Here is a 15,803-nt window from a genome sequence, read left to right as displayed (position 1 = left end):
ATAAATGAAGGACAGAGGGGACAACTACAATGCAAAAAAAAAAAAAAAAACCCGAAACAAAAAAGGACATATTAGAGCACACCTCAAAGAACTGGGAGTTCTGCACATCTTCCAACTTCAATTTGCAACCCACTAAGGCAGTCAGAAATTGCTCATCAATTTGATGATAAGTTTGAAGAGAATAGTTCTATTGCTGGACTTAACTTTGGAATTTTAAGACTTAGAAGTTCGCGTAAGTGTGGGCAGTTACCACATGTCTTTAGAAGTGGTGGTTTAAAAGTTGTGGCAATAGTCCCAGTTGCATTAGAGGCAATTCATAAAACTGCTTTTAGTTATGATTACATTGCCTCTGATTTGTCTATCAGAAAATAAATGATTTGTTGGCATTTTTAGCTAAATAAAATTCAGTTTAAATTAAACAAAACACCTAACTAGTTTATTTGAATGCTGAAAGTCAACATTCAGGGTATTTCATGATTTTCTAATGCACACTAAAAAGGAAAGAGCTAATTTCAGTTTTACCCAAATAATATTATTATTACACATAAACTTCTACACGAAGTATTTAAACAGGAAGTTATCTTTGACAACCTCAGAAATACATAAACTATGAATTTCCACAAAGGGATTATATAAGAAAATAACACCATTATATCATTGTGGCTTCAGAGTATCATAAGAACAAACGTAAAAGTTCCCCTTCAAAACAAGGCAAAATGACACCAAAACTTCTCATTCAAGACAAGCTCAATTAAAAAGAAAACAAACATTCCTCTACCCCAACCACTGTTTCCTAAAACCACAGAGATATGCTCCAAAGTTTATAAAACAGAGATCTGATATTTTAATATTCATCGTTCTATATTTTACTGAATTCTAAAGTCAAGAAACTTTAATTCAGAGTATCATGCATGAAATCATACTATTCTGGAGATATGAAAGGCCATGGCTAAACAAATAAGAGACGTACTGTTGTCCGCTCTTCGGATTGCCTCAGTCAGCATCACTGAGATACCCATAACTTGAACCTTAGAGCAGTGTTTCCTTTGGTCCTCTTGTGATGTTAACAGCTTCAGAGGCAGCATTACTAATTCTGGAAATAGCTGACCCTGAGAAGATTCCATGAGTAAAAATGGCATAAACTAAAAAAAAAAAAAAAAAAAAAAAAAAAAAAAAAAAAAAAAAAAAATGGCATAAACTTTAGTGGTTTTGGCGCAGAGTAGCTTGACTGCGGTAGAGCATTTTGTGCTGATCATGTTGTCCACGAGGATGGCCACCCGATCTTTAATTAATCACTGACCAGAATCATCCTATCCACCTCCATGGCTCTCCTTCTTTCTCTGTGTTGCAAGGCAAATGCCACATTCAGTCTGTCCATGAATGATGTGGCCTCCTGCTTCAGGGGAAATGATGACACAGATCCTCTGGTCTGCAATATTCTCTTGGTTCTATAGGTGAGTCACTCATAGGGATAGCACAGAAGCCCTGGATCTGAGCAGCATGTAGGCCCATGATAACGATGTGATCTGTCCCAGCTACTAGAAGCACAGAATGATTTGCATACAAGTACTTTTGGAGGCCATCCCAGGAAGTGAGTGGGGGAGCAGAGAAATGTGACATGGTGTGACAGGATGTGTTAATGCTGTTATGACAACTGGGGCTCCATCCCATCGGGGACCCTCCAAGAGATAGCACAAAACACACCTGAGAATTGCCCCTACCTAGAAGCAAGAGAGCTAGGATTTTTATCCATTAACTCCCATCCCCAGTAGTTGAGAGCCACTCCTGGGGGCAGTAACTCCCCAACACTTCCAGGCATACCATGAGCATGAGGCTGGAGAAAATCTTCAAAGAGAATCATGTGCTTGAGTAGGTCATTGGCATGACATGGAAACCGTCCACGCAAGTTACAAGTGACCTCCATGGTGGGCCATGGGGCTTACTGCAGGGGGCACTGACAGCATCCTTTATAGTTCCCAGAACCCAATCCACAGGCAGACAACTTCCACGCCCTAAACGTAATCTCCTCTTTCAGATGTTCCTGGTGTCCATTTTAACTAGATTTTATGTGGATTCAAACAATGACTGGGTGGGGAATGGTTTCTCCACAGTGTACACTGGGCCAGCCCCTAGCAGTAGTTCGGGGAAGGACAAGACCTAACGTGTACTAAGTATCCATATCAGGCCAAGTTTTGTACATACACGGACTCATGGTAACGCTCAAAACAGCCCTATGACATACATAATATCCTCCCAATTCTATATACGTATACACATACATATGAGACCTGAGATCTAGAGAGAAGTAACTTACTCCATCCCAAATGGCTAAGAAGGGACACAGCCAACAGTCAAACCAACTGTGGTTAACTCCAAAACCTCCTAGAGAAACAAGACCTTCTTCACCTCTCAGGAAAAACATTTCCCTTAGATCGAGGAATCCAAGTTTAAAGAATTCCTGGCAACTTCAGAAATCTCCAGTCCTCCTAGAGCTTAGGGTGAAATAAATCTGACTGTCCAGCAAGACAACTTCTACTAATACTGAAATCATACCTGAACCGTGAACCATGTAAACCACTCCCTAATGCACATCCACTCAACACAAAGCCTTTTACATAGCCAGCTATTTTTGCTGCTTTGAGTTTATGCGAAGGGACTGATGTGGAACAAGCCACAGAGCAGAAACCTATGCATGTTAGTTCCCTCTAGGGGGGCACTTCACAGAGATAGGGATTACAGAAATTCAGCACCTATTAAGTGGAGAGATTCTGCCCACAAGTGGAGTAAGTTTTAAAGAGTCTGGTGACATACGTGGCCATCCATCATATAAGTTCTAAAACACTGCTGCTCAAGATTCTTGTGGCATCTTAGAAAGCTTCAGTGCCTTGGCACAAGCTATTCCCACTACCTGGAATGTTTTTCCATTGTGGCCATCTTGCCTTAGCAGGCAAGAACCATTGCTCAATGATTATCTTCCTGACTACTCATAGTGGAGGTGATCACTCTCCCCTTCCCTTTGTGCACCCACAGCCCCCTCTACCTGCTCCATTTCTAGGTGTCCCTGGCAGCTCATTTGTGGTTCCCATCACTATGGAAAACTCCTTAAGCTTCTGCAATCTCCACCTGTAGCAATGTGAACACCCAATATGGACCTAGGAGAAAAACTGGGCCAAACTGTCCCACTGAGCATATCGCTTCTTCCCCACCCTTTTCTCACCCCCTTGCTGGCACAGGCTGCCTCTTGCCTGACTCAATTTTCTCCACTAATTAAATGTCACACTTCCAGCTGCAATCACCAAGAGATGCTCTCCAGGCAATTCAGTAAAGGGAAAAATAAGGTCCTTCCCATTTCGTATACCCTCATGAGATGTTGACCCGTGAAGCTGGCTGAAACTAATGACAAATAACAGGGTTACTATGAGGATGTGTTAATGTGGCCCATGTCTCAAGGAGAAGCAATTATGAGACAAAATGCCTTCCTTGCTTCCCACTCCCACACAAGCAGAATCCACCCCTCCCCTCTCCACATGCTCCAAAAGCTAATGTATTCCTTACACTGCACCACACCAGGGAGATCTCTACTAGCTTTCAGGCCAAGCAGTGAGTTTCTGAAAGGCAGGCACAAAGTAAGTGCTCAAAAGATGATTGCTTTATTAATGAATTAATGATAACCATGAACAAAATCCCTCTAAAACTTAAAACTAATTGCTTTGGAATCTCAGCCATTTTCTGATTAACAAAGGCTACTTTCTCAGTCTCATTCTTAAAAAAATTTAAAAAAAAAAAAAGCTTCCTACTCTGTTCCCTTAATTCAACAAGTAGCACTTGAGCCCCTCTGTCCAAGTACTGCGCCTTGCGATAAAAAGATTCAAAAATAACTAAAGGCTCAATTATCAGACGGAATGTTACGGACTAAGGGGCAGGTGGATTGAATTGTTGAAATGGAACTGCTGTGATGGAAAATGGTTAAAATAAGTTGATCCAGGGGCTCCTTAAATAGTAGTGATAACTACCACCATTTATTGAGCACTTACTATATGGTTGAAACTATACTGGATACTTTACACATATTATCTTAGTTAATTTTTACAACTCTAAGAGGTGGGTGGTTTAGTTTTGTTTTTGGAACTTCCTTTTATTTTTTTTTATTATTAACATATAATGTATTATTTGTTTCAGGGATACAGGTCTGTGACTCATCAGTCTTACACAACACACAGCGCTCACCACAATACATACCCTCCCCAATGTCCATCGCCCAGCAGCCCCGTCCCCCCACCCCCCTCCCCTCCAGCAACCCTCAGTTTGTTTCCTGAGATTAAGAGTCTTTGATGGTTTGTGTCTCTCTCTGGTTTTGTCCTGTTAAGAGGTGGTTATTCTTCCCAATTTACAAACGAAGTAATTGAGGCCAGAGACATCAGTAGGCACCTAAACTCACACAACTAATAAAGGATTGATTGGGATTAGGGTCCAGGTAAGTCTGATTCTGGAGCCCATTTTTTTATCCACAACATCATACTTAAAGATAATTTTTTATAGGGGTTCCTGGGTGGTTCAGTTGGTTAAACACCCAACCCTTGATTTTTGGCTCAGGTCATGATCTCAGGGTCATGAGATCAAGCTCCCACATCAGGCTCCACACTCAGTGGAGTCTGCTTGTCCCTCTCCCTCCTCCCCTCCTTGCTCATGCACGCACCCTCTCAAATAAACATATTTTTGAAAGATAATTTTTTATAGTCACCTCATATAGAAAATATGAATGAAAAGATTCCTCTTTGTCAAAAATAAGTGTCAAATAGTAAGGATTCAACCCTTTACCTGCTCTTGTGGTGCAACAAATCAATAGTAAGTACAACAGAGTGGAAGACCAGAAACCTGAATTGGAAAGCCGGATCTGGGGAAAGCACAAAAGCGTGGACTTCAGCAACTAGCTGCCTGTTCCACAGTGCCCTCTAGTGGTCAGTTTATGTCATTCATGATTATTCTTAAATTTAAGAATGAAATGGGCAACAACCAAAGATTCAGTCAGGGTCAACCTTGGATAAAGTAGATTAAGTCTATCAAAATGTTTCAACATTTAGTCCTTATTCTGTTTGTGGTACTTGGAAACAACCACCTTCAAGTAGTTTCCTCTGTCTTACCCCTGTTAGTCTGACTGCTACCTTCCTAATACATGACTTACTTATTAAGTAATAATTACTTACTAATTAATTTCAGTAAGAAACATTGATGAATACAAAAACTGGTGGGTTAAAGTGGGACGACAAACAGGATATTTGCAAGGTCTTGGATAATCACCCCACAAAATATTTAGTAAAAACAGAGGAAATTGTAACTTTACAATGGAGAAACCTGGCAATCATCAAAACTCAAGGTTAACATTAGAAATGGAACCAGTTGACATTATGTGCAATGAGATGCATGGGGAAGAACAGCATTACTCCTGTGATACACCTGCCAGAAACGCACACTCTGAGCTTACTCATGGGGAGACAACAAATACAATTTGAGGAATCTTTTACAATGGCTAGTTGGCAACTTTCAGAAATACCAGAGTCGTAAAGCTTAAAGAGACTGGAGAAACATGACCAGGACTGGATCCCTGTGCTGTGGACACTGTTGGGGCAACTGATAAAACTTGAGTGGGGTCTGAGTTAGGGTACATGAGAGCTCTTTCTCTATCTTGCAACTTTTCTTAAGTCTGAACTTGTTACAAAATACAATTTGAAAACTGAATGCATAGGCATTCTTATTTTGGCTTACACTGATTTCACTGAGATTTTTCTCACCTTCAATCCTAGATGTCATATTCCCTTTACAATAAGGGTCCATATTTTTTTATTTACTGATAGAAATCTACCACACCTCTATGGGTGAAGCTTCAATTTTGGACCCTGAAATCTAAGGCATGATGAGAGCTTGTGTAACCAACAAATCAACCCTCAAGAATGAAACTGAGTCCACATGGATGGGAAGTGACCCTCAACCCTATGGACAAATTCCTCCTTGATCCAGACCAAAGTCTGGCATTCGAGAACAAAGTCTCCCCATGAGTAAGCTCAGAGTGTGCAGATGAATCACTGCCTACCAAGGCTTGGCACTAACAATGTAAACTAGAACTCTACTAGGACTCCATAGTACACATGGAACTTAGGTGCCTTGCGGTTTAAATGCAGCAAAAACTGTTCCATCCACTAATACATCCACTAACATATACAGATTTTCATCCCTATCATCAAACCTTGCTTCAGTCACACTCACTTTTAAAAACTATCCCTGCAGCAGCCTCTACCGCAGTGGGGCTCAAGCTTTGGTGAGGATTAGAATTACCTGGAGAACTTGGGAACACTATAAAAATACAAAGGCCCAAGGCCCTACCCCACTTCAACAAGCCTGGACCTCTGTGTTCTTCACTAGTCTCCGAGTGATTCTGATAGCAGTTTTCAAACCAAAATTTGAGAAACTTAACACAAGTCACCAATGCCAGCATACCTTCTGTCTTTGCTGCTCTCATTTTTGCTGAGGCCTCGCCATCACTTTAGGGCCCAGCACATGCAGCCCTGCCTCCAGAGAGGAAACAACACCTGTGGAAAAACAGCCACTCACCAGCAACCTGCCAAAGTGAAAATCCTATATGGTCAGCACCTAATACAGGATCGTTTCAGCTTCAAACCACCCATTTTACCCCACTGGAATACTCAATCACAGCATTTTCTTCCCAATTTTTATTAATTGTCTAGACACAGTGCTCCTCACCCATGTACCAAACATCTGGGAATTTTGAAGGGTCCATTAAATAGCATCCTTATTGTTTAGAACAGTGATTCTCAACCATGGGTGATTATTTTGCCCTCAGATAACATTTGGCAATATCTGGAGCCATTTTTATCACAGCTGGGGAAGAAGAGGAAGGATGCTATTGACATCTAGTAAGTAGAGGCCAGGGATGCTGCTAAATATCCTACGATGCACAGGACGGTCCATACAACTAAAGAATTACCCAGACAAAAATGTCAATAGTGTCAAGGTCAAGAGACCCTTATTTAGAGTAGTACCCCTTCTAAACGGAATTGCAGCATAAGACAAAAGCAGAAGATGGGAGTCATACTATCATCTTTATCACTGTTAAAGACTAGATTAAGGGATATTGCTTATCTGTAGGCAAGAACCCCAGTAGACTCCTCCATCTTGCCACAGACTAGGTAATCGTATGCCTCCCTAGGTGAGGTCAAGCCTCTCTAAAACTCCTAACATGCTGAAGCTAAGAACATGAACTCCTTGCAGGCTAACTCCTAGGAAAAAAATTAAGAGCTGAAGATGACCACTCATTTTCCATTGGATGATGAGTAAAAAGGTGAAAAGAGGGCACTATTATATTTGATCCCCCTCCAAAGAGAAAGAAATAACAGGAGGAAAGCATTCTCCAGCAAGGGTCAGAAGTTGGGGGGTGGGGGAGTACAAGAGGCTCCATATAGTAGCTCCTGAGAACCAACCGTTCAATCTTTGGGAAGTTTGCAAGCTAGCAGTTAAACCCTTGGCAGCTTGAAATCAGCCACAGTAGGAGTATTTATACCATGTAAATAAAAAATATACCACAAAGCAGTGCTTTGTTTTTTGGAAAATGAAGTTGGATTAAAAAATAAAGAAAAAAGAAAGTTGGATCTTTTTTTGTTGTGGAAACACTAAAATTGAAGATGGATGCAAGATTTAAAAGAAACAAAAAAACATAAACTATCAAAAATACAATCATACCAAAGAAGGTACTTCTGATCCATGTGTACCAATGACAAAAATCATAAAGGATGAGATCAACATATGACTACCTAAAAATACACTATTTATGTCAAAAAAAAAGTACCAATAACAGGCAAACTACAAAGTGGGAAAATTATCTGCAAAATATATGACTAAGAGTAACCTCTTAACAATTCTTACAAATTCGTAAGAAAAAGACAAGCATCTCAATGGCAAAGCCTCATATAAGTAATTCATAAAATACAAATGAGTTCAAAATTAATAAAGAAAACTTTAAACATACCAGGTTTTGCCTATCACAGTGGCAAAGCGAGGAGAAGGCAGAACATAGCCAATGTTGGGAGGTATGTAAAGAGTACTATGGGGAAAAAAAAGAATACCATGAAAAACTGCTGGCAAAGTGTAGGATGGTACAAACTTTTTGTTGGCAACCTGACTATACCCTTTGACCTCACATTATGAATTTATTCTAAGAAAAATAAAAACGTATAAAGATTTAGTTAGACTACTGTGGCCAACAGGCTAACTTATGGTATATCCATTTAATGAAATATGATGCAAACACTAATATTGCTGAAATATTTGACATGGAAAGATGTGCACCATTTAAATTTTTTTAATCTTAAATGGGACTACAAAACAGTATATTCAGGACGAGCATGTTTTTGTAAACATGTAAAATCTTTGTGTATTTTGAGAGTATTGAGTGTACTGAGAAAGTCTAAGAGGCTATACAGCAAAGTGCAATGAATATTTCCCTTTTTACTTATCTCCATTTCTACAATGTGCATATATTACCTGTATATTTTGCCTTTTTTAATATTATTGAAGTATAGCCAATATACAATGTGTTATTAGTTTCAGATGTAAAACATAGTGGTTCATCAAGTTTATACATTACATTATGCTCACCACAATACGTGTAGCCATCATCTGTCACCATATGTCATGACAATATTATACACTATATTTCCTATGCTGTACTTTTCTTCTCCAAGACTTATTTATCTCATAACTGGAAGTTTGCTTGTTTTTAATAGGAGTTAAAGAACTAACTTGAGTTCAGTAGAAAAATCGTTTCAAGGCATCAGAGTTTAAATTGAATTTTGTAAGTAATCATTTTAGGCTTTTTAAATGCAACTGTTCAAAATCAAAGTTGGTCATTTTATTTGGAACAATTTTTGTTTGAGAATCAAATGGTTATGTAAATGAGGAAGCAAATAGGCATAAAATTATAGGAAAGCAAGTGACACAATAACTACAATCTTTGTTACACTGGTTACTGCAGTACAAAAAATAAAATGACAGTTAACCAAAAACGCTTTTATTTTAGTCTTCAAAGAACAAACTGTTCTTTTTTTTTTTTCCAAGATAATAATGATTAACTTACAAAAATGGGCATTTACAATGCATCTTCAAAACATTTCCCTTTAACGGGAAACTTAGCTTTACAGAATCCAAACATTAAAAGGTTAAAAAAAAATTTCTATCTTGTTGTCATTATAAGACAAAACAGAGTAAGTCAAGGAAATCCATTCATACTTCAGGACCTTCTCCTCCAGGAACCAGCTGCACAGAAGGAAAAAGAGCTTATTAGTAACACCACCACCCACACCATCTAAAAACCCCTCCTCATCAGTCAAAGCCACTGCGCCTCTCTGCCCCGCCCACACACTCTCATTTTTTCCAGGTCATTGCTTCCGTTTACAATTCCCAACATAGACAATTAATATTTAGAGTCTAAACAATGATTCTTGGCAAACTAAAAGATTACAAAGCCCAAGCAAACTAATCTCTAAGCCTACTGTCATCTTCAGTAGCTCAGCTTTAGAGCCCTGATCACAAGATCATCTCCTTCCCAACTTAAACACCACTGGGCCAGGAACACTTAGTCAAGGCAGGTAATCTGTAATCCCTGCCTCACAAAAATGGGCTAACATTTAAAAAAACAAAACAAAACAAAAAAATAAATAAATAAAACCAAAAAATACCCAGCTTCACTCTGTCTTACCATTGTTATATTATTTCCATTTAGCAAAATCTGATCTAGTTTAGTGATCCTTCTTCCTTCTGGTGTGATTTCACTAAATGAAGAGATAAAATAGTCAAGATAAACAATGATAGTCAAAGCCAACATTCTGATCCCTATAAAGTTATTCTCGTATACAAATGAATGTGAGGTCAAGCAATTATATCAGAAACAAAGATTATCCACTGGATGACCAAAGGCAACACAGTGAACTGACTGGTCTACGATCCACACCCACTAGGACTGACCTTCATAAAAGAAGCTGAAATTTGCCAAGGAGATCAAAGACGAAGCGGAATGTTCACTAGTTTCACTTTTTTACTATTACTTACTACTAATCCCTATCCATTAAACCAATCTGTAATCAACTCAATTTTGAAAGCAGACACTGGTTATGATCTTTATAACTAATATGATGGAACCACTGCTTATATTTTATGTTATACAGTTAAATGCTCTTACTATCAGTACCTTGATTTGCCTGAGCCCAAACATCCTTGGTTGTTTTTAGTTCCTTTTGTCTTAAAGCTCTGTCTCCATTAACTTCCTAACAATTCATTAATAATTACATCACTGTAATAACTGCAGGATCCAATTTTACCAGCGTCAGGAGATAAATTTCTATCTCTAAGGTATTTTCAACAGGCAATGTTTTCTCACAAATCATTTTAAACTCAATACTAAAATTGACTTAAAGAGAGATCCCCCCCTTTCTTTAATTTTTAACACTACTCACAATTCAGTGACATCCTCCAGTACCATATCTGAAATTTGGTGTTAAGGTTGAATTTACTCTGGCTTCTACCTTTATTCAGTTTTAATTACAATGCTTAACACAGTGGCTCAAATACAAAATACGTGTAATTGATAGGAACTTCATCTTCTTTCACACACCTCTTAGAATGCTATCATGCTGAGAATAAATTTTTATTATAATGGTAAGTACTGACTGTCGATATTCTTACTTCTGTTCTTAAATACTGAAGAAAAACCCATACCACCACCACCTTTTAAAAGGATACTGACAAAGTCATCAAATCCCAAAAGTGTGCCAACAATTTCTTTATCACTCTTCATCACAATGTGAATTCTTGATCCTATACATTTGTCCACAAGCTCTATATTTAAAAAAAAAAAAAAAACAGAAAGAAAAAGAATAGGGGGGGGAGAGGAAAAAGATTACCTATTCACTACTTCAATAAATATTTGAGTGCCTACTGGCACTTGTTACTTGCATATTGTGAAAGATAAACCAGGAAAAGTATTCATTCAAAAACTTCAGATCTTACATAGTACATATCCCTGTTGCATTATTAACAAAAATTTTCTGTTTACCACTTACTCTCCTTTGTTGAAGTTTATCAGGGCTGTGGTTTTATGTTATTTTAGGTTATTTGATAAACATATGCACCCCCTCCCCTCGGAGTCTAAGCCCCATGAGAGCAGAGACTGTGGTTGTTTTCCCATGACTATATCCTCAATAGTCAATGTCTAGCATATACCAAGCATTCAAAAAGAGTTTGTGGAATGAAGGAATGAAAACTTTTACGTCGCGGCCACCTCCGATAACTCAATCAACTCTTCAGCTACAAAATATTGGAAGAGAGAGGCACAGCCGTCTTCACCAGAGATTTCTTCCTGTCACTATCTCTGTGCTCTAACAGCAGTTTGAACATCTCCTTAGCTGGCTTAGCATTATTTGGCATGATGTTTACTAGTTCAGTGTTCTATCTCCTCCAATGGTTTGTGTGCTATTTGAAGGCAACGGGTGTGATTTAAATTTGTCGAATAGTGCCCAGCCATTGTGTCTAGTGCATAGAGACTCAGTAACTGCTGAATAGAAAAACCAGTTTCCAGATCTTTCAGGCTCATTCCAGGTGCCGGTGCTTCTCTCAATAACCAGCCATACAACAGGGTCTAATCTGGGGAGCTTAAATGCCAGGTGGAGCGGCTGTGCTACCCACGACTGTAGGGGCGAGCCCACAACAAACAAGGCTGACGACGCGCTTACTAAGTGTGGGCCTTTTCGGGTGATGGTTTGGTTGCGGAGCCACAAGTCCCCGCCTCAAGGACCCCTACCACGCTGAAAAAGCAACAGCGGCCCGGGGCCACAGAGACTTGGGAGCCCAGAGACGAGCCGCGGAGGGGTAAAGCACTTCATCCATACATTTCCCCAACACTCGGCTAAGGGCTACTTCAGCCGCAGCCTGTTGGCCCCCTACACTTAGTTTGAACGCTCCGGTCCCCTCCCCAGATTACCTAGAGGCAGCAGCTGCGACGGGTTAGTGGTAGCGTTGGCCGCCATGGCTACGCCGGAAGTGGCCTACCAGCACCGACGTTTGCACGGCGAGTTTGAAAGAGCGCGCTTCCGCTCCCCCACCTCCCCGCAGCCTGGGCAGGCTCGATCAATCCGAGGCCGAACGTGCGATCCAACCAGTGGGCGAGAGTCGCTCCCCGTCGCGTCTTTCCCGCGCTCTGAGCCCTCGGGAGGTATTTCTGCCCACTGAACAATGTGAGGTCTCGGCAGTTACCCGCTTTCCCCAGGCAGTTTCCGACAGACGTTAAAGGTATCCTGCCTTGTGAATAAAGTCTTCCTGTAACCCGGAAGGTTTTGCAAAATTCGGCAACTTTTGACTCGTCTTACTGCCCTAGATGAAGTTGCATCTCATCTCAAGCCAGATCTTTTTTCAGACCAAATCAATTCATGTTTTCCGCCACCAATTCACTGTGTTGCAGTTTTTGTAAAAACCATTTTTGAAAGAATCTACTCCTGGGGAGCCTGGGTGGCTCAGTCGGTTAAGCCTCGGATTCTTGATATCAGCTCGGGTCCTGATCTCAGGTTGTGGGTTCAAGCCTATGGTTGTTCTCCACGCAGGGTGTGGAGCCTACTTAAGAGAGGAGAGAATCTAGTGCTTCTTTTAAAAGTCCAGTGAATCGAAAACCCACAACCAGCGTTTTTTTTTTTTTTAACTTTTCTAGGGTGGAACTTTAAAATATGTTTTTATTTCTACTATCATATTTAATTTATCATTCTTACCTTGTCATATCTAGGAGTCTAATTTATTACAGGCTATGTATTCACTTTAAATACTTACTGTCTTGTCTAACAAGCAACCAGCAGATGTCACTCTCTATTAATGTCATCACGCTTAGGAAACCTTAATGCTTTTGCACCTCTGTTTTGAAAAGAATAGAAAGCAAATTCTCTGCCTTAAGTCTTTTTTATATTTGTATTCCAGGAACTTAAAGCCAAGGAGTCTAAACAGGAGACCAGAAAGAGCATCATTCATTCATACAACAGGTAGTTGTAATGCATCCATCATTCATTCATTCATTGAACAAATATGCATTAGTTACACACTATTTGGTATTTTTGCTGAGTATAAAACAGTGTACAAAACAGAACTACAACATCTTCTGCCCTTGTAGGAGCTTAAGGATGAATGCGGGGAGAAAAACTACTAACAAACATTATGTACAAGGCATATGAAATTTAATATATAAACCAAAAAGACCTCTTAGCTTCAGGGACCCCAGAGAACTAGAAATCCTTGGTATGATTTAAGGAAAATGTCAGTAAGAAGTTTCAGAAGTCCTAACAGATGCCTGCTTCAGTTCAAAGCTTCCTAGGGTTCAGTCTTCTAAACACCAAGACAATTCTGGCTTTTTTGCATTTCATAAATATTGAGCACCTACTGTGTGCCAGAAAACTTACAGATACACTTAATCCTAATTTTTATGACTATCCTGTGAGACAGGTGTTCTAATGGGGTTCTGTCATGCTCAGAGATGTTAGATAACTTGCCCACATAGACAGCTTGGGAAGTTTCACAAAGGAATTGACAGAAGTCTACTCTTGGAAGAGAAATAAGAATTAGATAGGCAGAAAGGGGGCAGGAGGGGCGCCTGGGTGGCACAGCGGTTAAGCATCTGCCTTCGGCTCAGGGCGTGATCCCAGCGTTGCTCAGGGCGTGATCCCAGCGTTGCTCAGGGCGTGATCCTGGCGTTATGGGATCGAGCCCCACATCAGGCTCCTCCACTATGAGCCTGCTCCTTCCTCTCCCACTCCCCCTGCCTGTGTTCCCTCTCTCGCTGGCTGTCTCTATCTCTGTCGAATAAATAAATAAAATATCTGAAAAAAAAAAAAGAAAGAAAGGGGGCAGGAGCAGCATTCCAAGCAGAGGGAACACCATGTGCAATTAGCATGTGCCCACCACCAAAACTCTTTTGCTGCACTTTTATCTCAATCTTACATACTTCCTCTAACTTTGGTATAAAACTCTTCTGTTTCCAAATGCTTTCCTTTAACCCCAATCCTTAGTGATTTTACTTTATTGTACTTCAGATGCTCTGGCCCCAAATTCTGATAAAATCCTGTTCATCCTTCAAGACCTCCTCACATGTGACCACCTCTGTGAAGCTTCTCTGACCTGCAGACTTGGTAGGCTCTCTCATTGTTTCATAGCAATGTTCATAGTTCTCAAAATGTTCTCAATGTATTCTCCTATAATTACCTTTACAGGAGGTTACCTCCCTCCCCAAAGACCGTGAGTTCCTCAATGTCAAGAATTTTGCGAAGTAGTAGAGTACAGCACTTAAATTCATTGATTCTGAAATTAAATGACTTTGGTTCGAATCCTATCCCTACCACAATCCTTTCTAGTTATTTGCCCTTCAGCAAGTTATTTAACCTTTCTACGTGTCCATTTACCCACCGGAAAAAAAATGAGGATAATTGTATCTACTTGAGGATTGTTATGAAGATTAAATGAAATAATCCATGAAGAGTGGCTAGCAGACTGACACACAGTGCTTATCCATTAAATGTAAGCTATTATTGCTGGTTTATCTTTGTTTCCTAATACTTATTAACATGATGGTTGGTTTAGAGTAGGTGCTACAAAAGCTAGCATTGCTAGCTGGTTTCACATTTATTTTATAACCAGACTTATAGACTAAGCAACAATTTTTTTTAATTTTTAAAAGGTTTTATTTTTTTATTTGTCCGAGAAGAGAGAGAGCGAGCTCACAAGCAGGAGGAGCAGCAGGCAGAGGGAGAAACCGGCTCCCCGCCAAGCAAGGAGCCCAATTTGGAACTCGATCCCAGGACCCTGGGATCATGACCTGAGCCGAAGATAGATGCTTAACCACTGAGCCACCCGGACATCCTTTTAATTTCTTTTGATGAACTGTGCCTACCACAGTTCCAGGAGTACTGTAGGGTCTAATAAATGTTCTTTAAATTGATTCTCACTAATTATTCGTCCCCATCAATATTCTCCTTATTCTTCATAAGATTCTAAAGACAAAGTAATGCCAAATTTGTTTGTGAAGCCCTTTCCTTTCCCTGGTTTTCTTTTCTATTTCTATTCTTGTTTTATTTTCACCACACTATAAAATGAGGGTAGGAACCAAATTCAAGGCATTTTCGCTACTTGATAGACTTTAAAATTCAGGAAAAATATAATTTGAGAAAGTCAATACTTTGTTTTCCATTAGCAATTTTCAATACTATTGATAAAGAAGAAAGTCTGTTTATACTCTAAAAAAGGAGATATAGTTCATTTACACAGTGGAGTTAATGGGGATTGCACAAGAGTGGTTTTATTTTATTACATTCTCTCCTGAGGCAAGATGCAAAAAGAAACAACAATCCAATTCCAGATGGAGAGTTCATTTTTAATGAACTTGAAAACATGTCATTGCTCTGTGTCTCCAGGGTTTTTGTCCCCTTAGCTCTTACTTACAGAGCTGACATAGAATCTATAATTCATCATAAAATATATGTAACTAGAAGAAGCTCTTCAATTTGTTGTATGTTCAGAAAAGCATTTCTAATTTTTTCCTGGAGATAAATGTCATCATAAAAATACATGCAAAAGTTTCCTTTCAAAATAATGTTCAGAAAGTATTCTGTTATCTCAAATTATTTACAATCTTGGTAATCTTTCAACTCTTTAAAATAAAGGAGAAATTTCCATTTTTTTCTCAATAGCTATTTGTCCTTAAAGACAATATC

General features: G+C 39.5%; 1 protein-coding gene and 1 long non-coding RNA gene across 4 annotated transcripts; one reads left to right on the top strand and one right to left on the bottom strand.

The window, feature by feature from the left end:
* Positions 1-9,063: 9,063 nt before the first annotated feature.
* On the bottom strand, positions 9,064-12,172 carry LSM5 (LSM5 homolog, U6 small nuclear RNA and mRNA degradation associated). Its single transcript, XM_008686466.2, has 5 exons — positions 12,044-12,172; positions 10,807-10,902; positions 10,521-10,548; positions 9,767-9,839; positions 9,064-9,324 (listed from the first exon to the last, which is right to left on the bottom strand). Exons 1-5 carry the CDS (start codon positions 12,087-12,089, stop codon positions 9,292-9,294), a joined length of 276 nt encoding a protein of 91 aa, XP_008684688.1. The 5' UTR covers positions 12,090-12,172; the 3' UTR covers positions 9,064-9,291.
* Positions 12,173-12,217: 45 nt separating this feature from the next.
* Positions 12,218-14,835, top strand: LOC103658952. 3 transcript variants are annotated; one of them, XR_567352.2, is made up of 4 exons: positions 12,218-12,351; positions 13,024-13,085; positions 14,130-14,225; positions 14,798-14,835. It is a non-coding gene; the product is annotated as an uncharacterized LOC103658952 (long non-coding RNA). The 3 variants fall into 3 exon arrangements; XR_567351.2 differs by having other exon boundaries at positions 14,771-14,832; XR_567353.2 differs by lacking the exon at positions 14,798-14,835 and adding an exon at positions 14,307-14,707.
* The last annotated feature ends 968 nt before the right edge of the window (positions 14,836-15,803 follow it).

This window comes from Ursus maritimus, unplaced genomic scaffold (assembly GCF_017311325.1).
Source record: "Ursus maritimus isolate PB19 unplaced genomic scaffold, ASM1731132v1 scaffold_3, whole genome shotgun sequence".
NCBI lineage: Eukaryota > Metazoa > Chordata > Mammalia > Carnivora > Ursidae > Ursus > Ursus maritimus.
This window is presented reverse-complemented; position numbering and strand designations above follow the sequence as displayed.

Bases quoted from the DNA above. Each gene is read 5' to 3' on its own strand.
- LSM5 (XM_008686466.2), bottom strand. From the start codon at position 12,089: ATGGCGGCCAACGCTACCACTAACCCGTCGCAGCTGCTGCCTCTAG. The intron at 10,549-10,806 runs GTATCCTTTTAA...ACCAAATTTCAG, and splicing joins GGGATTTGATGACTTTGTCA to ATATGGTACTGGAGGATGTC. The intron at 9,325-9,766 runs GTAAGACAGAGT...CCTTCTGTGCAG, and splicing joins ATGGAAATAATATAACAATG to CTGGTTCCTGGAGGAGAAGG.